This window comes from Canis aureus, chromosome 4 (assembly GCF_053574225.1).
Source record: "Canis aureus isolate CA01 chromosome 4, VMU_Caureus_v.1.0, whole genome shotgun sequence".
NCBI classification, from domain to species: Eukaryota; Metazoa; Chordata; class Mammalia; order Carnivora; family Canidae; genus Canis; species Canis aureus.
Window position 1 is genome coordinate 36,758,536 of NC_135614.1, and position 19,338 is coordinate 36,777,873.

Here is a 19,338-nt window from a genome sequence, read left to right on the forward strand (position 1 = left end):
CCCCACAGCTTCTCACATCTGGGCCCCGAGCCCCCCTCCTTGGAGAAGGCAGAGGTCTCCCCCTCCCCAAGAAGCAGTTCCTCCCCCAGAGCCCCCTGCCCGGCAGCCTTGCAGCTCTCTGCCACCTGCCAGCCTCCCTCCCAGCGGACTTGTTTCCTGCCACTGCAGACTCACTCAGGTCTCTCTGGCCTGGACACAAATCACACTCAGGCACAGATGCACACCTCCACTAGAGCCTGGCACCCAGCCCCTACCCCGTGTGTCCTGGAGTCCGACTGTGTGCTGTCTCCATGCACTGACATCGCTACTGCTGTTGCTCCTGGCTTCTCTCCATGGTGCTGAAAGGGGTGCTGCACCGCAAGGATGGCCACATCCAGCCCTAAGGGTGCTCAACCTCATTTAGGACTTCACCCTCTGATTTGGGGTCTAGTAATGTGTGCTCTTGAAAATCTAACCTCTTTGGTACTCAGAGACTCCATACCTTCTCACCTGCAGGCTTTTGGGCAAACTGTTGTGTCCACCATGGACCCTGTGGATGTGGGTATATCATGCCTTTCTCCAGCACCCTATCCCACCTTGGTGTTCAGGACCCAGTCATGGGCTCCCCTGTCTCAGACCCACCAAGGAAGGAAGCAAGATCCCTTTCACCTAGACCATTAACACTTCAAAGCTATTCATCCCTTCCTCCTTGGTTATGATTCTATGTCCCTGTTATCCCCCACTGTCCCAGGGCAGAAAATAAATCAGGAGAGCAGGTGCCCAACATGGATTGGTGTTCATAAGGAATCATGTGTGCCCTACACTTTCCAGGGAGTCCTCACAGCCAGTCTGTTCTATGAACAAGGAAGTGTGCAGATAGAAGGGACTCGGGATAGATGCAGGAGAAGCCTTACAGGAGTGGAGATTGTCTGGCTGTGCAGGGTTGGCCTTGTTAGTGCAGCCACGGGGCAGAGAGGTCTGGTGAACTGGAGCTGGGGGTCAGGGTGCACAATGAGGAGAGTCCAGACCTGCCTAGCCTGCACTCCAGTGGGCTTCCCAGGGAACCTCTTAGTTTCCTGGCTTTCCCCAAGGCCTGGCCCTCCAGGATCAAATAAGAACTTACTTGTCTGAGGTGAGTTTCATGAGCGTGTGGCCCTCTGTGGAGTAGGTGATGAAGGACACCCTCAGTTTTGGGCTGGGGAGGAAGCATTTGCTTGTGAGAAGCCATTGAAACAGGCTCCAAATGAAACCAAAGAAGTTCAATAAAAACGGGTTCAATGCAACCAGGCAGGGCATCTATGCCCATTTCCATGCATCCCTCCACAGTTCTTCTCCTCTGTGGCCCATTCTCCAAATCCTAGAAGTTCTCATAAATTTGGTGCAAGATTCAGATGCCTGTTAGTTGTGCGGCCTTCAAGGCAGAGCACCAGAATAGCATCCTGTTCCATCTTTATACTCACAACACCCAAAAGTCACACAACAGACACAAAAACATACATAGGCATACAGATAAGGCTCATGCGTGCTACATGCACAAGGAGGTAGACTCGTTTAGTACTTCATCCTCTGATTTACTGTTTAGTGCTACTTGTTTAGTACTACACTCCTGCATGAGGGTCTTACAAGTGGCCTCTTTTGTACTGTAAAATTCTTTGGACTTTCATCCTTTTCCCTGCTCTGTACCTTTCTTACCTTTCTCTCAACTCCAAGAGATTATTCTTGTTTGACAGCCATTCATGTACATCCCTCCCTTTCTTGCTCTTGGCCCCTGTCTTTTGGTCTCATTACCTCTTAGATAAAATACTACTGTAGGCCTCTAGCTCAGCTCCCTACTGCTCTAGCCTTTTGTTCCAAGACATTTTACTACTATTATCAGATATTTTTCCTTGGAGCACCATCTTGATCAAGTCTGTTCCCTGCTCAAGATCATCTGTAGCTCCTTTTTGCTCACAGCAGGAAATCTGAGCCTTGTGGCCAGGTACTATGGGCCAACATGGCCTTTGCCCCAAGCTGAACTGTCCAGTCTCATCTCCCAGCAATTCCCTGGGTTAATCCTACTCTTCAGCCAAACAGACCACTTGCTCCATAAGAAGTCTCCCTGATGGTTCCTATTACCCTGCCTTTCCATCTGTCAAAGCTTAGTTAATTTGCCACATCTTCCTGGCAGCCTTGAATTAAAATTCTTCCTTTTTTTTTCTTTTTTTAAGCTTGTCATACAAATCCTTTGCTTTTCTTACTGGTTTTCCTGTTTCCTAATCCGTGAAGTCCTCAAGGGCAGACCATATCCCCAGCATTATGGCCTGACTCTCAGGCAGGAGCCAAAGTTGCCATGACCCAATGGAAGACTGTGATCTGATCTTCTTTCCTGCTTCAAGACACTGCCCTGGGATCTGTGCTCCTGACCCGAGGGATGCCCATGCCCACCGAGCCAAAGAGCTGTGTACTCTGCCTGGCAGAGGGAAACACAAGCCTACTTTGGGTACTTCTTCACCATTTTCTCCACAAAGGTGTAAATGTCCTTCCAGGAGTCTTTTGCAGTTTCTGACCTGAAAACCAAAATGACCATTGATCAGAAGGATTATGTGGCTCCATCAGGGGGGCAGTATTTCTGCCTCCCTACCTCCCACAGTCCCTTTAGCAAGCTCATCCCCAGCCCACATAGCTGATGTCTGCCACACACTCTCAGCAACCTTGCTGGGTCACCTTGGCAGTGACTATCATCAGTGTAAGCAGTGGGGAGGATGACCACACAGACCATGCTTGAGGATGAGGGACTTCTGGTGAGACTCGGATGGTTGGTCATGTTAGCTGGGGCTTCTAGGCAGGGAAGGAAGGAGGATGGAAAAGTCCCCAGTGATTCTGATACATTATTCTCTTGGCCCCTCACTTACCAACACATTAGTGGGAACCCTGTCCTCAGCCACAGAGATGTGTTACTCAGACTATTTTATTTTCTTCTTTCCCATCAGCCTGCAAAGCTGAGCCACTCTGGATACAGAAAACCTTTTCGAGCCCCACTACCACGGGAGGGGCTGGAACAGGCCCAGGATAGTCCTGTTCTGGTGTCATCGTGCTTCAACCAGCAAGGAAAGTCACAGCTCCCTTCTGTCCCTACTTTCAGCTTCTCATTCCTATTGGCTTCCACTTTAGTTCCTTTATGCACAGAATCATTCTTCAAAACTTGGGTGAGGTGGTCAATCTCTGTGTTTTTTCTTTCTTTTTGAAAAAAATTTTGTGGTGGATTTATGTTTGTTTCATCTCCTGGTATTCAAGGAAATCTCTGTCTAAATATTAGCAGAAGTTAAGCAGAATGGAAGACAATCCAGTGATCACACCCAACAAGGAATATTTTTTATAAAAGTAGTTTGGAAAAGTCTCAAAACAAATGGATTGCTATACACTTATATAGTAACAAACAAAACCAAAAATGCCTTCAAACAAATGTGGACTTCTGATTTATAGAGTTACATAATAATTCACAACCCAATTATCTACGACAACAACAACAAAATCACAAAACATACAAAGAAATAGGAAAACACTGCTCATTTAAAGGAACTATATAAATTTACAGAAACCATCCCTGAAGAACCCAGGCAACACACTTATTAGAAAAAGACAAAACAATTATTTTAAATATGTGCAGGGGCAAAAATCCAATAAAGTAGGTAAAAAGCCTGAAGAGACATTTTTCTGAAAAAGATATTCAAATGGTCAAGAGTAACGTGACAAGGTGCTCAATCAACATCACTAATCAGGGAAGTTTAAAACAAAATCACAGTGTGATATCACCTTAAATCTATTAAAATAGCTATCATTAGAAAGACCAGAGATAACAAGCACTGGTGATGATGTTGAGAAAATCTCCCTGATAAAGAGAAGCAAATTGGGATAATGTAATCAGGATGAGTTAACCCTCTGGTATCATTCAGACAGCAATCCAATTCTTTGTACAATTAAAAAAGCTGTTATGTTATAAATTGAGTCTTTATGAGAACAGAAATCTGCTCTACAAGTGATTCAAAGCCCACTTATCTTTTTTCCCCCAAACAATCTCAAGAGAGTAGAGAACTGAGCACTATTGATTCCAGGGCAGAGCTCGAACACTTGTTATCACTGTGTCTTGACATTAGAGTTACAGAATATACCACACTCAGTACTGCATGGATATGCCCTTAAGTATCATCAAAGTTTTCATTGGAATACCATATTTGAGATTACACATAAAATCACTATTCTTGCTTCACTTATGCAAATAATCAAACCAGTTTAATGAGACTAGAGTGATTTTGCAAACAACTTAGTCTTACTGTGATTATTTTTGCTAGAAATTGGGGCAATTGTAGAAAGAAAAATTCAAACTCAGTAGAGAATAATAACACATTCTCATGGATATCAGAATCTAGACCTTTTTATTGTTTTTGAGGTGGTGTTATCTACTTACTTGTAAAATGGATCCTAATTTCTTCCATTTTCCTCCAATATCTGTCTACAACTTTCCAAACTAATGTTTTTTATTTTCTTTCACCCTTTTGTTTTGAAATTACAAAGATCAAAAACTGTCCTTTTCTAAAGCCCCGTAAACTGAGCTGAATAACTTGATATAAACCTCACAGAAATCAACACAATGGCTCAAACACAAATAAGTCACTCAGAATAATCACTTAAACGCCCCATGACATCACCAGAGACATTCAAATTATACAAGATGCTTTGAGCCCACATCTAGAAGCCTAATGTCTGGAAATCTTCTCAACTGGCTGCTCTCTGGACCCAGAACCATAAGCCAGAACCATGGCTCCAACCATAAGCCATTTTCTTTTGTTTCCATAGAAATGCCTCTTCTTAAATACCCGACTACTCGCACAGTGTAAGTCTAACTTTGAGTGTCCATCTGCAAAACTATCACTGAGAATGAGACATCATTGTTTAACAGAACTGACCTATTCTCATTACTAAGAGATCAGTTGAATGAATTGTAACGAACTACCAACTCAACTTCTAGACTGACTCTTTTGGAGAAATTTCAAAAATGATGAAGAACATACTTCAGTCTCTTGCTATTATCCTCCTGATAGCATGGTAGTCTCCCTGGTGTGCTGTATTCTCTCAAGGGTCTTAAATATATGTCCACAAACATTATCAGTATATCAGATGGTCTCACTGCACTTAGAGAAACAGGAAAAAAGATGAATAGATGAACAGCAAAAATGATTCTTTTAATGTGTCTGACTTCATTACCTATGAGTTTCACAACAAGAGACGAACAGCTTAACCCTAATGGTAACCAAGAGCAGCACTAATACCCAATTTTAGGTTAGTCTGTCTTGTGTGAGAGGATGACCAAGAAGGGGGAATTATTAAATATTTACACAAAGAGCCATTGGACTGAGGAGGCTCTAATGCTTTGAAAGCCTGCATATGCACCAATTACAAATAGCCAATTAAGCTTTCCCAATTAAGATAACTGCTTAAACTATAATCATTCAAATAAGTTCTTTGATTTGTTTCCACGTCTTCTCTATATACACCTTGACACTGGATCCTGTCAGTGGAGTATTCCTAACAACTGAGGTTTCTGTGTTTCCTAATTCAAATTCATGTGTGCTCAAATTCTTAAAAATTATAAAGTGCTTCAGTTTATTTTTTAACACCAGGGAAAGCAGCTGTGAGCTCCTCTCCCATCCCCAATGCGCCCACAGTGACAATGTCCAGAGTTCCAATGTCCTTAGAATGAATGAATCTTGAAGCTCTGCTTCTCTCCTCCTCAGGCCCTCTTTCCACATCCATACCACACATGTGGGAGCTGCCTTGGGGTCTCTCTGCCTCCAAGACCACCACAGGGATTCTCAGGGACCCACCCAGCCTTAGGAGTCTTTGGAATGGGCTTTGGAGGAAGACATTCCAGGGTTTCAATTCCTGCTCCATGTCTTCCCGTCTGATGGCTTTAGGGGTCATTCCTGGCCCTGAGTGGCCTCCCTCCCTCATCTGTGATAGAAGTCATAACATTTACCTACAGTGGAGAGGAAGACTCCGTGATGAAGCTGCTTTCCCCTCTTACCTTTGTCCCCAGTTTAGAACCACACTTGAGCTCCCCCATCCAATTTGTCTGGATTCTTCAAGATAGATCTAGAGCTGGCCACTCAGCACCTCCACCCTTACCCCACTGGTCCACAACACCATCATCTCCCTGGATCGCTGCACCAGCCCCAGCTCTGCTCTCCCTGAAGGGTCTGCCCTTGGGCCCTTCAACTGTAATTCTTGTAAAATAAGATCCAACTACTTAGCCACCCCTGCTCAGTAACACCCACTGTACAATCTCACCGTCAGCCTATCAGCCCAGCCTTCTCTGAACACCTCTTAAAATGGAACCCTTCTTGTCCCTGCCACTTCATACTCTCCTTAGGAGAGAGGAGAGAGTAATCTCCCATTGTCTAATGTTTTGCAGAAAACTAGCTTGATTGATATTGAGCAAATCACTAGCCTCAGTTTCATTACCCTATAATAGGGAAATAAATTCTACTTTCCCAAGCTTTGAGAGGCTTAAGTATTCAATACATTGCTGTTATGTAGAAAGTGCTCAATATTATTTCATGTGCCCAACCTGTGCCCAGAGCCCTTTCCAGCTGGGTTGTGCCCACACTGGGCCTAACAGCAGATACAATGTGTGTGGCCGGGGCATTATAGCAGGATGGAGGCAGAGGGAGCCTTGGATTCACTGCCATTCTCTGCAAAGACTCAGAGTCTGTCAGCTTCCCATATTGTCTTTTACCCCCAACCCTAAAGCCTAAGAAAGAAATCAACGTCTCCTCTACATCGATGAGGCAAGACCTGCCTGGAACAACTCCGATGTCCCTCCACAGGACAGTGAAGAAGGACTTATTCCAGTGGCAGGGGGGCTCCCAGCTCTGTCGGCTACTGCTGGAAGCTGGTGGCTGCGCACGCATCTCCCTAGTCATCAGCCTCCATGGAGCATAAGAGAAATCCGAGGCATTATAGACTGGGGGGCTACAAGCGGGGCACCCGGGAAGCCTGAGTCCTGTCACCCCCATCCCCCTGGGGCTACTCCAACCTACCTCCACACCCCATCCCCTTCCCAGGAGACTGCAAATACAAAGGTCTTCCCTACTCTACATTCTGGGGCGGTTTTGAGGATGAGGGAAGTGTAGTGGAAGGGCTCTGGAAGCCAAATACACTTCAGTCACACCCACAGTCACACCACGGATAGTACTGACCCCGTAAAGTTCATTCCCAACCCAACAGACAAGTGGGAAATGGCACCAGGACACATCCCCGATCTTTCCAAGCATGGCAAGTCCACCCCCTCCCTTCTTTGAGGGGCACAAGGTGCCTAGCGCACAGCCCGGCTCCCCAGGATGACACCCGTCAGACCCAGCTGTCCCAAAGCACATACAAGCTGAGACGCAGTGTCCAGGTGGTTGAGGAAAGAAGCAAAAGCCTTGGAGGGAAAGCCAAGGACTTTCTAAGCAGTGACGCTCTGAGCCCCCCGAGGCGACAGGGCATCTCCCTGGCACCCAGCACAAAGAGAGTCCGCTCCAGGGAAAAGCACCACAGCAGAGGACTACACAGACACAAACCCAGCAGCAGGTTTCTAATAACCGCCCAGAAGGAGCTCCTGGCCATCACCTGCCCCTCTCCCTGCTTAAGGGGTGTGCAGAGGGTCTTATCTTGGGTTTGATCAAGACTGTCCCCACCTCCCCTTTTCCAGAGGCTGGGGTCTCCTTGAGTCCCTTCATGTAAGCAGTGACCCTGGGGTCAGAAGTGCCCTGAGGGGCACCCCAGAGTCAGGGTGGGAGGGCTGCTCACGTGTCCAGGATGAAGTAGAGATCAAAGGCACCCTCGCAGGTTTTCAGCTTCTCTGTCTTGCTCCTATAGTGCCTGGTGCCCTGGTGGAAGTTTCTCCAGGCTGGGAGGCGGTGTAGGAAGCTCCCTGGGCTCAGCAGTGGAGGTGGCAGCAGCAGGAGCAGCAGCAGAGGGAGTGCAGGGGCTGGTACCCAGAGACTGCTGCTTCCCACTTTCTCAGCTACCCCTGAGGCCCTACTCTCTCCTGGTGAAGGGATGGGATTAGTGCTGGCCATGCTTGGCCACCACAGGCCTCTGTCTCTTCCACTGTCTCCCCCAACCCCTGTGCCCTGGGGCCTTGTCCCTTCCAGCCCTTCCTCCACCTGCTACCTGCCCTTGGGGCGAGAGGCAAGCGGCTGGCTCTGGAGCGATGGCCCCACTACCTGCGCGGCCCTCTCCCCGCGCCCCGGGGCAGGCGGCCTTGTGTGATGAGCAGGAGGGTTGGCATGGTGACTTTGTGACCTGCAGCTCTGCTCAGTGTCCTGCCTGCCAACAGCCTCAGGCGGGAGTCCTGGCATCTCTGGACAGGCGGCAAGACGAGGCCGCCTTTTGTCCCTCATCCCAACCCCCCAGGTGGCCATTAATCCTCGAGACCCCTCCTGTTTATAACTCGAAGCAGGCCGCTGAGGTGGCTTAGATGAGGACGTCTCTGTGGATGAGGAGGTCAAGAACTATGTAGCTCCAGAATGGTAATGGTCATCTGTGGGAACACTGAAGTCATTCATGGGCATGGAAGGATCTAGAAGGTCTAGAAGGTTCATGTAAGCATTCCAAAGTCCTTTGTGAATGGGGGACATTCCGGTTACCTCCTGCTGTGTAACAAGCCACCCGGACAGGTGACATACAAGAGAATCGTTTCCTCTGTGCGCAGGTTCTGTGGATCAGACTCGCGGAGAGAGCCGAGTGGGGAGGGCTTGTCCCTGCTTCGCGGAAAAACACAGGCATAGACAATTCTGAGTCAAAAGTGATTGCAAAAAGTCAGTATGTGAAGTAAAAAGCATTTAGAAATCCATTAAGTGATTTGTTTTATTTTCTTCACTTTTTGTATGCACGAGAGTGATATACACTAAAAATCCTATGCTTAAAACAAATCTTTCAATACTTATTACATAAAAATTACAAGTGATAAAAAGCTGGGTTGGAGGTTTTGTTTTCTTTGTTGGAGTGGTATTTAAAAGGACATGGAATATCTTAAACAATATTTGGAGTTGATAAGATTGGTATGCAGCTGTCAGTAGCATAGTAGCTTCTCCTTTTCACATCCTTCAGGACACTTGGTATTGTCACATTTTGCATACTTATCTATTCAGTAGACATCTCATCGGTCTTATTCACATTTCCATAATTTCTGGTGGAATTGGTTTTCTGTTCAGGAGATTTTTGGTCACTCACTTTTGTTTGTGAAGTATTTGTTCTTACCTGTATCCGTTTTCTAATTCAGGTGTTCGTGCTTCTTATATCGATTCTTTAGCATTGCTTATACGTTTGGGGTACTAATACTTTATCAATTGTTGCAAGTATTTTCTTTTGGCCTATGGTTTGTTTTTCACTTTTAAGATTGGTAGGATTTTGTATTTCATTTAAGTAATTCTTCTCTGTTAAGGTGAGACACATTTTATCTTAAGAGTTTTAAAGATTTTATGTCACAATGAAGTCTTTGATTTAATTGTAATTAATTAGTAAGTATGATTTGTACCAGGGATTTTACTTCATGTTTTCCCACATATATGTTTTACCACCATCCTTTTCTTTTCTTTTTAAGATTTTATGTATTTATTCATGAGAGACCTAGAGAGAGGCAGAAACACAGGCAGAGGGAGAAGCAAGCTCCCTGTGTGAGACTCAATCCCAGGACCTCGGGGTCATGCCCTGAGCCTAAGGCAGATGCTCAACCACTGAGCCACCCAGGTGCCCCTACACCATCCTTTTCGATCTGCTGACTACTCTATCTTCTTCTGAATGATTTGCAAGTCACCTCTCATGTGTTGCAAGTCCCATGTAGGTGTGGATGTGGTTCTGTGCTCTCTCATCCATTCCATTTATCCATCTATTGGTTTATATCGAGTGTCAACACCACACTTATTTCTTATAGTATGGATGACTATTATTTTTCCTTGCTGTCCTTTCCTCTCGTAGGGAAGGACTGCTTCCCTGTCACATTCACGGAGGGCTTGGACTTGCGTTCATCGGATGCTAACTACATGTGCTACCTCTGGATGGAAACTTTAAGAATCCAGGTATTTCAGATGGACCCAACAGCCTGGTGCCTGAGCAACTGTGTTGTCAAGTGCCCTCTTGGGAACCTGGGGGGGATGTGTATATGTGGGAAAGTGAGAAATATGGATGGAAAATAAAGTTTGTGCTTTTAAGCTGGTCAGATGGGGGAAGGTTGTTACCAGAAGATAACTTAGCCAAATTTGATACACATGGCATCGGTTACTTAATCTAACATATAGAGTTCTGCAGCAGGCCCTAGAGGGGCAGCATAAATCAGATATACAGATACATTTGAAAGGATTTGAAACTGCCATCTGGCCTCCCCTATTGGTGAACATGCCAATGTCTCCATTTATTTGTTTTTTTAAAAATGCCTTTCATATAAATTTCCCTATGAAGATCTTAAGCTGTTTTGCCAAGTGCTTTTCCTATACGGTATATATACATACATACATGTATTTAACACATGTATACATATATACACATATATTTACATGCATACATATAGCTGCTATTATAAATGGCATTTAAAAAAATAAAGTCCTTAAACTGTTAATTGGTATTGTGGACACATTTATTAATTTATTGATTATTCACCTAACTTGCTAAGCTCCCTTACTTTAAAATATATCTGTAGAGCTGTTTTGGTTTCTATAAAAACCAAAACCCAAAAAGCATTGGGCTGACTAGTTCTCCAATGACATGACTGGAAACTTTGATTGGAGGCATTCTTAATTTTAGAAAGAATACTTCTAAAACACCACCATTAAGAATGATATTTATTGAAGGCTTTTTGTGGACATCTTCTAACAAATTAGGCAGTTTCACTATTCTTCTTTGCTACAAATTATGACTGAGTGTTGAGTTTTATCTAAATTCTTTTTCTCATATTTTGTGAATATAATTTTCCCCAGTAATTTATTAATATGATTACTTACATTAATGTGAGTAAAAGCAATTTTAATATTTCATAAATAAACCCAACTTGGCCATGATAATTTTTGTAAACACTGCTGGATTGACTTTACTATCAGTTTAGAATTTGTTTTTATCTATGAACATGAGTGAGGCTGAGCTGTAATTTCCTATTTCTGTGGTATCTTTAACTGGTATTATATCAGGTAATAATAACCTCAGAATACATGCTTGGCAGGTTGTTACTTTCTTTCCTCTTGGAAATACTTTCAACATGATCCCAATAATCTGCTCTGTGTATATTTGGTATGATATCATCTGTGCCTGGTATTTTCTGCGTCAGAATTTTTTAAGCTACCAATATCATTTATTTAATGTTTCCTGAACATTATGGACTGAATTGTGTCCACAGACCTCAATTCATATCATGAAGCTCTAACATTTCATGTGACTGTCTTTGGAATAGGCCCTATAAGGAAGGAGGTGATTCAGGTTAAAGGAGGTCCTAAGAATGTGGCCCTCGTCCTCCAGGTCTTGTGTCATAAGAGGAAGAACTTTTCTGTGGTACTTTGTTATGGCAGTCTGAGCAGACAAACACACTGGATTATATTATGCTTGTATTTCTCTTATCAGATTTAGGGACCATATTTTCCTAGGAAGTTGGGACATTTGTTTCCATGTGTTGGTATAAGGGTGTTCAGACTATGTCTGAATTTTGTGTTTCTGTTCTCTCTGTAGTTGTACCTTTTTATTTTTTATCTTTTTAAAAATATTTTATCTATTCATTCATGAGAGAGAGAGGCAGAGATCCAGGCAGAGAGAGAAGCAGGCTTTATGCAGGGAGCCTGACGTGGGACTTGATCCCAGGTTTCCAGGATCACACCCTGGGCTGAAGGCAGGTGCTAAACCGCTGAGCCACCCGGGCTGCCCCCAGTCATATCTTTTAAATTACTAATATTACTCGTGTCTTTTCTTATTCTATGAATTCATAACAGGGAGCATATTGCCCCAAGGGCGGTGAAATTTAGTCTTTCAGTTTATAATTCTAAAACATATATAAATTCTTGGTACTAAAATTTCATGGAGGGGGAGAGTCTATACGGACAAAAATTTTTTAAGACCTCTTGGGGAAGAGGCACCTACCTCAGTGGCTCAGTGGTTGAGCGTCTGCCTTCGGCACAGGGCGTGACCCCGGGTGTCCCGGGATCGAGTCCCGCGTCGGGCTCCCTGCAGGGATCCTGCTTCTCCTTCTGCTTCTCTCTCTGGGTCTCATGAATAAATACATAAAAGCTTTTTTTTTTTTTTTTAAAGGTTCTGGGGGGGGCAGTTATAATAATAAAAAAATTGGGAAGCACAGTCTTGTTTCACAATCAAATTCATTAGGATATTATCTATGTTAACCGTCTCTTCAAATGACTTTGGCTTTATTTCACTATTTTTTTGTATTTCTTTCTCTAAAATACCCTCCCTTTCATTCTCTTTGGGTTTAATTCTACTCTTTTTCAAATACTCCTAGGTCAGCCGTGAACTCGTGTATCTTCGCCGTGTTCCCCCCGGAAGTACCCACCTCAGGCCCCAGATTCTCGTCTCCGCCTCTGGCCCTGGGGCTCCACACACGCTCGCGGGGATCTGGGGTCTCACGTCACGGGCACCAGAGGGCTTGTCTGCGGACCGACCCTCCCCAGGTTCGAAGTTCCAACGTCCGTCCTGCGTCGGCCCCCCCGCCCCCCAACACTTACTAGACTCTCGCAGGCCTGAGGAGAAGCAGGGCTGCCCCGCGCCCGGGACCGCGCCCCGCCCTCTCAGGGCGCTCCCCGACGTGACCCGACGTGACCCGTCAGGCCGCCTCAGGCGAGCGCCCCAGAAGCCCCCGCCCCGCCCTCCGGCCCGGCCCGTCCCACCGTCCGCTGGGCGGCGCGGAGCGCTGGCGCGGAGCCCCGGGACGTGGAGGTGACGGCCCTCGCCGCGCCGGCGTCAGGGGCGGAGTTCGGCGGGCGGCGCCCCGACGGCCGGTCGCGGCGTCCCGGGGGCGGTGAGGGGGAAGCGGCTCCGAGGCCCCGGCGCAGCCCTCGGTCGGGGCTCTTCTCTGAGCCGGGCGGCCGCCCCGGGACGCTCCCGTCAGCCCGGCTGGGCGAGGCTCGGCGCCAGGGCGCGGCGGGCGGGGTGCGGAGCCGAGCGCGGGGCGCCCACCCGAGCCCTCACGGCCGCCGCGGCCCGCGGGCCCCGCACCCAGGGGTGGTGGAGGCGGCTGCCCAGGGCCCCGCCACGGAGGCGGTGCTGAGCCGTCCGGGGGCGGGGCGGGGGCGGTGCCGAGCCGTCCGGGGGCGGGGCGGGGGCGGTGCCGAGCCGTCCGGGGGCGGGGCGGGGGCGGTGCCGAGCCGTCCGGGGGCGGGGCGGGGGCGGTGCTGAGCCGTCCGGGGGCGGGGCGGGGGCGGGGCCGAGCCGTCCGGGGGCGGGGCCGAGCCGTCCGGGGGCGGGGCGGGGGCGGTGCTGAGCCGTCCGGGGGCGGGGCGGGGGCGGCCCCGGGGTTCGAGCTCCGGGTCCCGACACGCGTGTGGCGCTGCGCGGCCGGAGCGGTGGGGCGGCCCGCGCGTGAGCAGCAGCCGTCGCCGCGGGAGAGCGCAGGTGAGGCGGTCCTCCCGGGCCGGGCGAGGGGCGCGAGGGGCGCGAGGGCGCGGACCCTCCCGGTGGGTGCGCGGTGCCGCCCGCCCGCCCTCCCGCCCGCCGTCGCCCCGCTGCGCCGGTGCCCCGAGCCCTGCCTTCTGCCTCCGCCCTTTGTCCCCTCTGCCCGCCTGTGTCCCTCCGCCGTCGGGCTCACTTTCCCGGCTCTGCCTGTGCGTGGCTCGCCCCCCCTTCACCCCGACCCGCGCTCCCCGCCCCAGGAATTCCTTTATTACCTTGCTGTGTCTCCCCGGGGGTGACCTGCGGCTGGGCCCCAGGGTGCGCGCCGCCCTCGCCCGCCCTCCGTCCCCCGCGGGGCAGTGGGGCCGCGTCCTCGCCCGGCGGGTCGCGTGCACCGCGTGGGCGGCCGCAGCCGGGTCTGGGGGAAACACAGGGGCGCTCTGCTTGTGCATGGCGGAGACCTGGGGCGAGCTGGCGGAGGACGCGCGGTTAGAGAGGCAAGAACCGTTTCCCTGACGTTTGCCTGCGGTAATAGGTACAGACAGCGGCCGGGACGCTAAGTCATGCGGAAACGCTGGGGGCGCGGGGCGCACCGGTCTCTGCGGAAGTCGTGTCGGGCCGTGCGGGTGGGGGTGGGAGTGGGGGTGCGGGCGGGGGTGGGGGTGGGAACACAACGGGGACGTCAGGGCTTTGCATGGCAGGCCGTTAAGTGAGAGTTCAAAGGTGAAATTCACTGTATATTTCCAAAATATGTACTTGTCAATGCCACTGATGAGCAGAAATTAAGTTACATAATCCTGCTGAATCACACAGGCGTCTTTATAGCAATTACTGTGGCATTTAAAATTCATGTTTTTGTATCCACTAGATAGGACCGCAGTTGAAAATGTGCATCTTAGTATCAAAGATCCTCTTAGAGACATACTAAGTAATGAAATCTAGGAAAAACGAATCTGACTCATCTGGGGAAATAAAGCAGAAGTATTGTATAGGGAAGCAGCGTTGTGCTTCTCGTTTAAAATGTAATTTTGTCAGAGACATGACTTCATTGTTTTATGATGTTTTATGACATGTAGCTCTATGCTCAAACACACATGCACACACACCACAAAAATATGAAAAAAAACTTTTTATTTTTAAAGGTATTAATTACCACCTAACAGAAGCTTTTTTTTTAGATTTATTTATTTATTTATTTATTTATTTATTTATTTATTCATGAGAAACACAGAGAGAGAGAGAGAGGCAGAGACACAGGCAGAGGGAGAAGCAGGCTCCATGCAGGGAGCCCAATGTGGGACTCAGTCCCGGGTCTCCAGGATCACGCCCTGGGCTGCAGGCCGCGCTAAATCGCTGCACCACCAGGGCTGCCCCAGAAGCTTTTTAAATGAGTAATTTAGCCTTTTAGTTTACTATGATTTTTAATGATATTTCAGTTCATTTGACTTCTCAGTTGTTATGGAAAAGGAAACGTGACATTACATAAATCACACAAGAGGAAAACAAAAATGAAATATGATGGAAGAGGATTGCAGTCTGTTTACTGAAAGAATTTTTTTCGTTTTAAATCAAGAACGTTGGGCAAATTCTTAAGTATATGCACGGAACTTTGATTTGGGAAACTGTTTTCTGCCTTGAAGAGTCAAATTGACTTCAGTCATTGTACCACTCCCTTCCAGTGTACCAGAATTCTGGAGAGGTGGGATGAAAGGGATGCAAATGATTTGAGACCATCATGTCTGCTTTGTTTAGCAGATTCTTTTTGAGAAATCCAGGAAATGACTTTTTTAAAAAAAACAAAATGACAATAAAAAGATTTTTTTCAAGCTTTTGTGTTGAGCTGTAATGCTTTTAAATTTCTTCTCTTTCTTTTGGTAGGCTGTATCTCTCCTTTTTAGTAGATGATGCTATTATTGGCATCAGGTAGAGTCTGGCTGAACAGTTTTATATACAAGTCGCAGACTATCCCCCGAAGGATGCCACTAGGATTGGTCTACAAGGCCAAGATGTGTTAGGGCTCCAGCTGACCTCATTATGGGCCTGCTGTCTGGCTGCATCCTGGGAATCCTGCATGTGGTTTTGCTTGAACACAGCAGGCATCACTGCTAATGGGGTGTAGGCAGAGCTGGACATAGAGCCTGTAGGGATTGGCTAGGAAGCTCTCCTCTCTCCCAGCTGTGTGGCATCACCAGCCACCCTCCAGGAAAGCCTGGATAGCTCTCTGGTTTTCACTTTTCTCAGGGTTCCAGAGCTAGGAGGATGCATGCGTATTTCCCTTCTCAGGAAAGCCTAAGACCTCATGATCCATATGTAGAAGGGGTGGATGGATAATTATCCTCTGGAACCTTCCAGAATGGTCTGAGAAGTGACTCCGAGGTCTAGGGAGACCAAAGGATTGGCGCACAGGAGGTATTATCTGCTCTTGTTTGTTTTACCTAAATAGGAAGGCAGACTCAGAAAGGCACTAGCTGGTAGTGTAAATGGTACCCCGGAATAAGATCCAGTTCCTGGATGAGGTGCAGCTTTGAAAGGCTGGAGGCTGGCAGCTGACAGATTGGAGACTACCTTCACATACCCTAGGAAAAGAAGGTCGCCCAGTTGTTTGCTGAAAGCTCTGTCTTGTGTGACTGAAGGGGGAAGAAGGAAAATGTGCAGGCCATTTGGTCACTCATTAAACACTACTATGCACAGGTTTCTGGGAACACATGAGTAGGGGAAAGGCAGCCAGAAGGTTGACTCTCACTCTTTGCACTAGTATGATAATAATCAATTAATGCTACCTAACATTTATTGAGCCAGGCTCTTTCATACTTTAGATACATTAATTCATCTAATCTTTACCAACCACCAATGTAGTAGGCCCCAAGGTGATCCTTTTTTAGAAAGGGTCATTTTTAAGATGAGAAGATAGGCAGAGAGGACCAGCACCTTGCCCACGGTCACAGGATTGGTAAGAGCAGAGTTGGGTTTGATCAAGGCATCTGACGTGAGAGCCTCTAGGTGATATAAGGCCTGATGATTCCAAGGCACGGCCTGGGTGTAGCATCAACAGGAAAGTGCCATGGAAGAGTGTGGCCCGTTCTCCCCGGCAAAGGGATGATCGGGGCCTGTACTCAGTGCCTTGGAAATGGGTAATAAAGACATGTGTTTGCAACATTGTGAGGTGGGTGAGGCTTCATCTCCAATAATGTAGCCCTTCCTGTGTCAGTCAGCGGCATCCTCACTGGTGGCCCAGGAAGTTGACAGCCTGAGAAAGAAGTATCCCCCCATGGTAGGAAAGGCTGGATGTGGTGAGACACCATGGTGCCTTGGGGAGCTCAGATTCAGGTTTCAGAGATCGCCACTTCTACTCCCATGATCTAAGGACTCAGAAATGTTGGAGAGTCTGGTATTGAAATCAGGTCCTTTCAATAGGAAGACCACGAGGTGGTACTGAGAGATGTCTGTGTGACTCCGAGGGCTGTCTTGCTGGGCTCACACTGAAAAGATCCACGGAGGACAAGAGAACCCTTCTCAGGGCACACACAGCAGAGTGACGAGGACGAGCAGATGGTGTCAGGGGGTGAGAGCCCAGAATGAACTGAGGCTATTGAGGAGCGCGGAGGGACAGCAAAGGGTCCCTTAAACAGGCACGGGAGCAAGGAGAACAAGGGCTGCATAGATCCATGGAACGTCCTGAGTGTATCCTCCAGGTGCAAAGGCAGTGGTAGGTCCACATAGGAGGAAGGAGAGGGGCAGCACCGAGCAGCTGTGTTCTTGACCTAGAACGCACTGGCCAGGGCATGACCTGACCCCGGAGATGCCATCACGTACCCGCACAGGCCATCTGAGAGGTGGATCACAGGAGAGGTGCATGAAGCCTGGAGCTGGATGAGACCTAGAGTCTGACATTGACCCTGGGAAAGGCCCGTGAGTCTTTCGACAGGAAGGGATGGGCATCTGGGGCTGGCACGGGCTCCCCGGGGACAGGCCACATCAGGCCCGTCATTTTCCGCTTTGAGAGGCTTCCATCTGGCAGTGTCATAGAGTGGACCAGTTAGCTGGAGCCTCAGACAGGGTGTTTGTTATAGGACATTGTGTGCATTTGCCTGAGTGACCTTAGGCCAGCTGTGCTGACATGTGAGAGACAGGTGACCTTCAGGGAGCTTGGTCATGCCCATGGTCCTCAGCCAATGTAGGACCCTTGTCTCCTCCTTTTCTTCTCCTTCTCTTCCTAATCCTCCTCATTATTATTATTATATTTCCTTTTTTTTTCCCTTCCTGTTGGTCCCATTGTTATTATTAAGATTTGAATAATACAATTGATGGCGCATGAATTTGGGTGGATATGTAATATAATAGTTGGCAGGATCCAGACCCACAGTGGTACATGAGGCTGGAAGGCAGCGTTGCACTTAGCAACGTGGCATTTGGCAGGTTGGTGATGAATGCCCTTGGGTTGGATCGTGCGGCTTCCTTTGTGTGGTTTCTGTGAAAATTCCATGCAATAAGGTGCATGAAGCCTCTGGCCTCGCGGGCCTGGGTGCGCTGGCAGAGTCAGGAAGCGGTCCCTTCCGCTCTTATATGATGGTAGTAAATACGTTATCCTGCAGTAAGGTGCTATGTTCCAAACTTGAATGCTGAAAGCAGAGTGTTCATCTGTGGGTGGCTCGGGGCGCTCCAGACGTTGCTGATGACTGGGTGTACGTGGCCGCAGTTGGCAGAGGTGCCTGACTGTGAAGGCCCCCAGTGGGCCTGTCTGTGGAGGGGTGCCATGCACAGCAGGCCCAAGGACAGCAGCATGGACGCCCCCCAGGCTTGGGAAGGACATTGTGTGGTTCTAAAATGTCATCTGGAGTCTGAGGCACAGCTGGGGAGAAAGAGATGGATTGGGGTGGAAGGTGTGTGTATAAGTATTTGAGGGTATGTGTGTGTGTTGGTGTATGTGTATTTGAGTGTGTGTGAGTGTGCACGTGAGGGCGGGAGTGTATCTGAGTGTGTGTATGGTTTCTGTGTGCACATGAGGGTGTGAGTATATCTGAACGTGTGTGAAGGTGTGTGTGTGTGTGTGTACTTGAGGGCAGGAGTGTACCTGAGTGTGTGTGAGTGTGTGTGTGCACACGTGAAGGTGGGAGCGTCGTTGAGTGTGTGTGAATGTGAGTGTGCATGTGAGGGTGTGAGTGTATCTGAGTGTGTGAAGGTGTGTGCATGTGAGGGCAGGAACGTACCTGTGTGTGTGTAAAGGTGTGAGTGTGTACGAGGGCAGGAGTGTACTTGAATGTGTGTGTGAGTGTGTGCGTGAAGGTAGGGACATACCTGAGTGTGTGTGTGAGCGTGCATGTGAGGGCAGGAGTGTATGTGTGTGAAGATACCAGTGTGCACGTGAGGGTGGGAGCGTCCCTGGGTGTGTGAGTGAGTGTGAGCGTGCAGTGAGGGCGGGAAGGGCAGCAGAGGCACCTGTGCCCTGGGCCGCCCTGGGAGGTGACCGGGCCCGGCCTGGCGCATAGGGGGAGGGGAGGGCGGCGCGGGCTGGGGCGGGGCCGGGTCACCGCAGGGGCAGGGGCACGGGCAGGGCTGGGTTCCTAAGCTCTGCTGCCCAGGCCGCCCTCTGCCCATGAGCTGGGCCAGGCCGCTTGGAGAGGCTGCGCCCCTGGAGGGGCCGCTGGGACCCGAGCTCACCGCGGGAATCCGGGAGGGCCCCGGGTGGTCCACGTGGGCGCGCTTTGGGGCACCCTGTTGAGGCACATGCCAGCTGCGCCCCGA

General features: G+C 48.7%; 2 protein-coding genes across 15 annotated transcripts in view; one reads left to right on the plus strand and one right to left on the minus strand.

The window, feature by feature from the left end:
- Positions 1-8,818, minus strand: part of LOC144312518 (anthrax toxin receptor-like) — a 35,854-nt gene extending 27,036 nt beyond the window's left edge. For 3 of the 9 annotated variants that reach the window (XR_013378009.1, XR_013378010.1, XR_013378011.1), the window contains exons 1-3: positions 7,807-8,815; positions 2,454-2,525; positions 1,103-1,174 (exon numbers count right to left, since the gene is read on the minus strand). Coding sequence is in view for 5 of the 9 variants with exons in the window: in XM_077895302.1 (XP_077751428.1) it covers positions 1,103-1,174; positions 2,454-2,525; positions 7,807-8,078 (416 nt within the window). In the remaining 4 variants the exon portion in view is untranslated. Of the gene's footprint in view, positions 1-1,102; positions 1,175-2,453; positions 2,526-7,806 lie in introns of all 9 variants that reach the window. The other 6 variants (XR_013378008.1, XM_077895301.1, XM_077895302.1 and 3 more) reach the window with 5 other exon arrangements.
- ZNF488 (zinc finger protein 488) overlaps positions 1-19,338 on the plus strand; it is a 50,935-nt gene that overhangs the window by 29,217 nt on the left and 2,380 nt on the right. Inside the window, exon 2 of one of the 6 annotated variants that reach the window (XM_077895311.1) lies at positions 8,714-10,079. Coding sequence is in view for 1 of the 6 variants with exons in the window: in XM_077895309.1 (XP_077751435.1) it covers positions 8,566-8,603 (38 nt within the window). In the remaining 5 variants the exon portion in view is untranslated. Of the gene's footprint in view, positions 1-8,268; positions 8,604-8,713; positions 10,080-13,481; positions 13,600-16,810; positions 16,868-16,919; positions 17,303-17,324; positions 17,506-19,338 lie in introns of those variants that run through there. The other 5 variants (XM_077895309.1, XM_077895312.1, XM_077895310.1 and 2 more) reach the window with 5 other exon arrangements.